The 5,360-nt window shown below is 38.4% G+C and overlaps 1 protein-coding gene across 2 annotated transcripts; it reads left to right on the forward strand.

The window, feature by feature from the left end:
• Window positions 1-2,523: 2,523 nt before the first annotated feature.
• Window positions 2,524-4,713, forward strand: LOC103130321 (transmembrane protein 178B). Of its 2 annotated transcripts, none has more exons than XM_016665811.1 (2): window positions 2,524-2,638; window positions 2,874-4,713. In XM_016665811.1, the coding sequence occupies exon 2, from the start codon at window positions 3,168-3,170 to the stop codon at window positions 3,639-3,641; it is 474 nt and encodes a 157-aa protein (XP_016521297.1). In that variant the 5' UTR covers window positions 2,524-2,638; window positions 2,874-3,167; the 3' UTR covers window positions 3,642-4,713. The 2 variants fall into 2 exon arrangements, with proteins under 2 accessions (XP_016521297.1, XP_016521298.1); XM_016665812.1 differs by having other exon boundaries at window positions 2,878-4,713.
• The last annotated feature ends 647 nt before the right edge of the window (window positions 4,714-5,360 follow it).

Below are 5,360 nucleotides of genomic sequence, written 5' to 3' on the forward strand. Positions count from 1 at the left end.
ATTAAATAAGATTTAATAGCATTGTCATTCTCAATAAATGAATGCTAAATGACAATAAAATCTGTCTATTTCTAAAGTTTTAGATCTGTGCACTGTAAAAAATAAAACGTAGATTTTACAGTAAAACGTCGGCAGCTGGGGTTGCCAAAATTCCACCGTAAAACAAAAAATCTGATTTTACCCGTAAATTGTTTTTATGGTGGAATTTCGCCAACCCCAGTTGTCGGCGTTTTACTGTAAAATCTACATTTTTATTTATTTTTTTACATTGTGGGGTTGTCATAATTCCACCATTAAAAAATTACAGGTAAAAATGTTTTTTGCTTTACGGTGAAACGCCGGGAGCTGGGGTTACCAGAATTCCACCTTAAGTTTACAGTAAAATACTCGCTGTCAGTATTTTACCATACGATAAAGTTCTGTCCACCAAAACTTCCAGTATTTTACAGTATTTTCTAAAATAGGTAAATCTCTGTCAACTACAGCTGCCGATATTTTACCATATTTCCTAAAAGAAAAAAAAAAAAAGGTAAGATACCAGCAGCTGTGGTTTTTCCTTAGTAAAATTGGCCATATTCTTTTGGTAAATTAAAGATGCTGACGGTAGTGAAAAATTAAGTGGAATCGCCCTTTACTCAACTTTACCTTCGTCTAAGCAGCATACAGTTCTCTAAATGTATGACAAATCTATGGTCGACCTAAAATTAAATAATCCCAAATACATTATTTAATCAAACTCTCTCATAATGATGGTGGCGTCAGTTGTAGGAGTTTGCCCAGCACTTGGTGGATTGCCAGTTCGATACCTGGTCTTCCTTTAAGATTTCAGTTTGATATATCAAAGTCATTATAGATTTAATTATTAAAAAACAAACCAAAGTATCACACCAGCATTCTAATCTATGTAAATTACTTTTGCAGTCTGGTTTATGGTTTTACATTATGGTTTATGGCTGATGTTTATACATGATATAAACATCAGCAAGGGGTGCGGTGGCGCAGGGGCGAAGCACAACCCATGAATCGAGGCCTTAGTCCTCATGCCAGTGGTCGCAGGTTTGATTCCCAGCCTGGTGACATTTGCCACACGTCATCCCCTCTCTCATAAACCTCTTTCCTGTCAAACTACTTTCAGATAAAGACCATTAGAGTCAACAAAACCTTAAAAAAAACATCAGCAAATTTTGGCTGATTAATTCTGTTAATTTTAAGGTAATTAGCTGCAGGCAATATTACAATTTTTTTTATGAATTTTACAATTACTTAGATTTTTACAATAGAGTTCTCTGTTTTCTACATTTCAAAATCACTTGCAATATATGTTTATGAAATTATTGTAATTCCATCTATTTTCTACAGTATTTAAGTGCTTTTTGGATGATAGTCAGCAACCGTAACTATTTTACAATTTTTTGCCATAAATATATGGACTTATTTTACAGTGTTGATTAACGGTGATTCCATGTATTTTCTACAGTAATAAAATGTTTTGGATGTTACGGTCAGAAACTGTTGGTATTTTACCATTTTTATCGTAAAATTTACGGACCTTTTTTACAGTGTGTTCTGTGTTACAATTCAACCATGTATGCATCCATCTGAATGTCTGGAGGGGCCTACCTGCTGCTAGTTTTTTTTTTTGCCTTGATATATCTCAGTCATGTCTCCTGTCACCTCCTCATACTGTCTTGTGTTCTCCTCGTGTTTTCTCCTTACTGGTTTTCTTTCCTTGTTTTTTTTTTTTGCAGTTCTCCAATTGATCTTTGTGAATTTGCTTTCTTTACCCGTCTTTAAATCTCATAATTCACTGGCCACCTCAGTTTCCTGCATTTGGGCAACTCCAACCAACATAACATGACACTCTGAGCTTTTTTGATCTTTAAAGCAGTCTGCTATGGTGATTAGACAGTCAGATATTTTATTTAGCATTTTATTTTACTAAATAAAATAAAATTTTATCTTACTAAATAAAATGCTATTTTACCTAGTAAAATAGCATAAAATCATCTTATTCCATAGCCAGTGACCTATGGTCTCTTTAACAACTACAGTCTCAGTTCAGCACTCTGTCAGCAGTAGAAATAGCAACTTTATCAATATACCCTTTTTAACTTTGAGCCCCTGCCCCTTCAAAGATCTCTGCACGGCCCTGCTGTATCCTAATTAATCAAACAGACATTTTCTCTGTTTCAACCATCCAACATACCAAAGTGAGTGAAAAATTTAATTGTTAATTTTTAAGCTAAGATTATTAAAATTTGCTCAGGAAAAATTCACCCAGACCATTTGGGACCAAATGTTTCTTGAAACGGCGTTGAAGTCAAAGTCCTACTTGTTTTGCTTTTTGTTTGTTTGTTTGTTTGTTTGTTTGTTGTTTACTGCTTTTAAGCGGCCGCAACAATCAACTCTGTGCATTGTGTTTGTTCTTCATTTCAGTGTTATTAACTTGCAGCCATAATGTTTAATTAATGAATTGGATAACTGCATCAAATAAAAGAGACAAAGCTGTAGCACTTCTTCACGCATGCTCCTGATTAGTCCATGCTCAGGGCTTCTCTGTGGCAGCTGTTATCACATCAGACGTGTCGTGGTTGCAGACTGGTGATGGCCTGAGATTTGGTTTGTGAGGACTCATCAGGTAACCTTCTTGTATATTAATCTAAGAGGCCCATGCAGCTGAAATCGATTAGTCCTGATTTATTTATACTGTTAGATTCTTTTAATTTGGGTTAAATTGATATAATTCCCATCTGATTGTGTACTTCTCGGTATTATCTCATTCATCCATCCCTGCGATGGTACTCTTCTGGTGAATAACTTAAGTCTTCGTTGCCATCCTTGATGTGTTGCGTGCTTGTTGGTGTCGCCCTCAGACAGATGGATGCTTTGGGTCGCGCCTGAGATGAGATAGTGTCCTCTCTGTCTCCGTCGAACTGCTGCAGAAACGCGCACGCAGGAAAGACGTGGGCACCTTACCACTGGAATTTCATAGCCTATTGTTTTTGAAGCCTTGCTAAAGGAAATATTCTCCCTGTTCCTCCATCTAACACCACTTTTGGATGATGATTCCGCTGTTCTTCAAAGATGATGTGAGTTGAATCGGCAGGGAAACTGCAGAGGAGCTGTCCGTCTCTCGAGGTGCTGATGCGGCTGTGACAGGAGCGAGTATGGCCGCCGGGAAGTTGTTGCTCTACACCGGGCTCTCCTTGTCTCTTTGTGCATTGGGCATGCTCGCCGTGGCAATGTGCTCGGATCATTGGTACGAGACAGACGCCAGAAGGTACAAGGAGCGATGCCGAAGTTTCTCCAGCCGCCGTAAGGACCCGGGCTTTATCTATATCCCCAACAACAGCCTGCCGCTGCGGGCCAGCCGAGTCAGCATGCCTCGCTGGGAGGACAAGGTGCTATTGGCCCGAAACCGAAGGCAGCTGTTCGCCATGAGCGCCGCAGACGAATGCAGCAGGCAGTATAACTCCACCAACATGGGGCTGTGGAGGAAATGCCACCGGCTTGACTTCGACCAGGTGATCGAAGATCACATTCGCAAAGGTAAGTGTATAAATTGGGAGAAAGTTGTGAAGAAACATATGTTATTTCCTGTCGCTGCGCAGAATACGTGTGTTGCGACATTTAGCATGTAAAAATAAATTAGGCCACCGTGTGGTGACTGGCCACTTGACCAAAAGGCGAGCAAGCATGCGAGTAGATGGCAGGAGACTCTGGCTATGTGAGCGGATAGTTATCATTTTGTTTGACATGACGGGGAGCATTGCGTGTGAACTTTCAACGGATGCGATGTGACGCTTGCCTCAACCACACAGTGACATAATCATGGGATAGTATATGGGAGTTCTAGCTGAAGCTCTCTAAATAAAGCAGTGAGGTGTCTTCTGGTTTGTGTGGTACATATGGAGGTATGTAGCACATAGTACACACTAACTAAAAAAAAAAAAGAAAAAGAAAAAAGAAACGGCTCTAATTTACGGTAAAATACTGGCAGCTGTGGTTGCCAGAACTTTGCTGTCTTGATATGGTAAAATCCTGGCAACCAAAACTGCCAGAATTTTACCGTATTTTGGAAAAAACAGTAAAATCCTGGCAACCAAAACTGCCAGTATTTTTACCGTATTTGCTAAAATACGGTAAATGTCTGGCAACTGCAGCTGGCTGTATTTATCGTAATTCCCAATATACGGTAAAATACTGTATTTCCTAAAATATGTTAAAATAAAAAATGAAAATGCAGTTTTGCTGCAAATACGGTCATATTGTCTGAGGCATAATATATTGGCAACCATGACTTTAGCAGTTCAGAACTGTAAACATTTTTATACAACTTACTATAAAAACAACACATATACGGTACCGTAAAGATTAGTCTACGTAAGTGAAAAACACGGTCAGACTGTATGATATATTGACATTTTATTGTAAACCCCTCCCCAAAAAACCTTTATGGTAGATTACTTGTAGCTGTTGCTACCAGAATTTTACCATAAAAATTACAGTACAACACACAAGGAAGTGTAATTTGTCAGCATTTCTATATGGAAAGTTATAAAGATAATAAGTCCAAATTAAACAAAGATACAGATTGTGAGTAATCCACTTAAAGAAACAATTTCTATTTAAAAAGTCAGTTAAAAAAAGAACCAATTCTATTTCCTGTCCAGTTTCTTCATGGTATTACTGAGATCTGGGGGGGGAAAAAAACAGCATGTGTCCATATAAGGAATAACCTATTGTAGAAGAAAAACCGGTGATAAAAGGATTCTTGCTCTGGGTTTCTCTTTACAACTTTTTACTTTTTGACCAGTCTGAACTGGTCAAAAAGAAAAAAAACATCAGATCAGACCTGTTGCTTTAGGGAATTTTCTATCTTCATCCTTCCATCCTTCCTTTTGGGAGAAACATGTTTCTCTTTACAATTTTTTACTTTTTGACCAGTAATTCAGGATAGATGACATAAGATAAACTCAATACAGAAAGTCAAACAGAAAAAAATTCCCCAAAATTCAAAAACAATGGGTTGATCATTTAAAAAGTGAACAGCCCTTATTTGGTGTGTATATCACCATCAATTGTTTAGATTTGAGCTTTATATCTTGTTATAATTCCATGTTCACAAGGAGTCATTTCCTCATGAAAACATGTTTGTGACAACCTCAGATCTCCATGGCAACCATTTGGTAGTGCTTCAATGCTTCCTCATACAACGCGCCGCCCATTTATACAAAGCTCCGTCTTGGAGCAGCAGTCCCCTGCTGAGTGCCTGCCCCACAGAGCACCCCTCCTCTGCTCCTCTCCATCAGACTGAATATTAGTCTGTCAAACCTGGGTCCATTGCATGCATCTGACCT

Source organism: Poecilia formosa, unplaced genomic scaffold (genome assembly GCF_000485575.1).
Source record: "Poecilia formosa unplaced genomic scaffold, Poecilia_formosa-5.1.2 Scaffold624, whole genome shotgun sequence".
NCBI classification, from domain to species: domain Eukaryota; kingdom Metazoa; phylum Chordata; class Actinopteri; order Cyprinodontiformes; family Poeciliidae; genus Poecilia; species Poecilia formosa.

Excerpts from the sequence above, each read along its gene's own strand:
- LOC103130321 (XM_016665811.1), top strand. The coding sequence starts at position 3,168 with ATGGCCGCCGGGAAGTTGTTGCTCTACACCGGGCTCTCCTTGTCTCTT.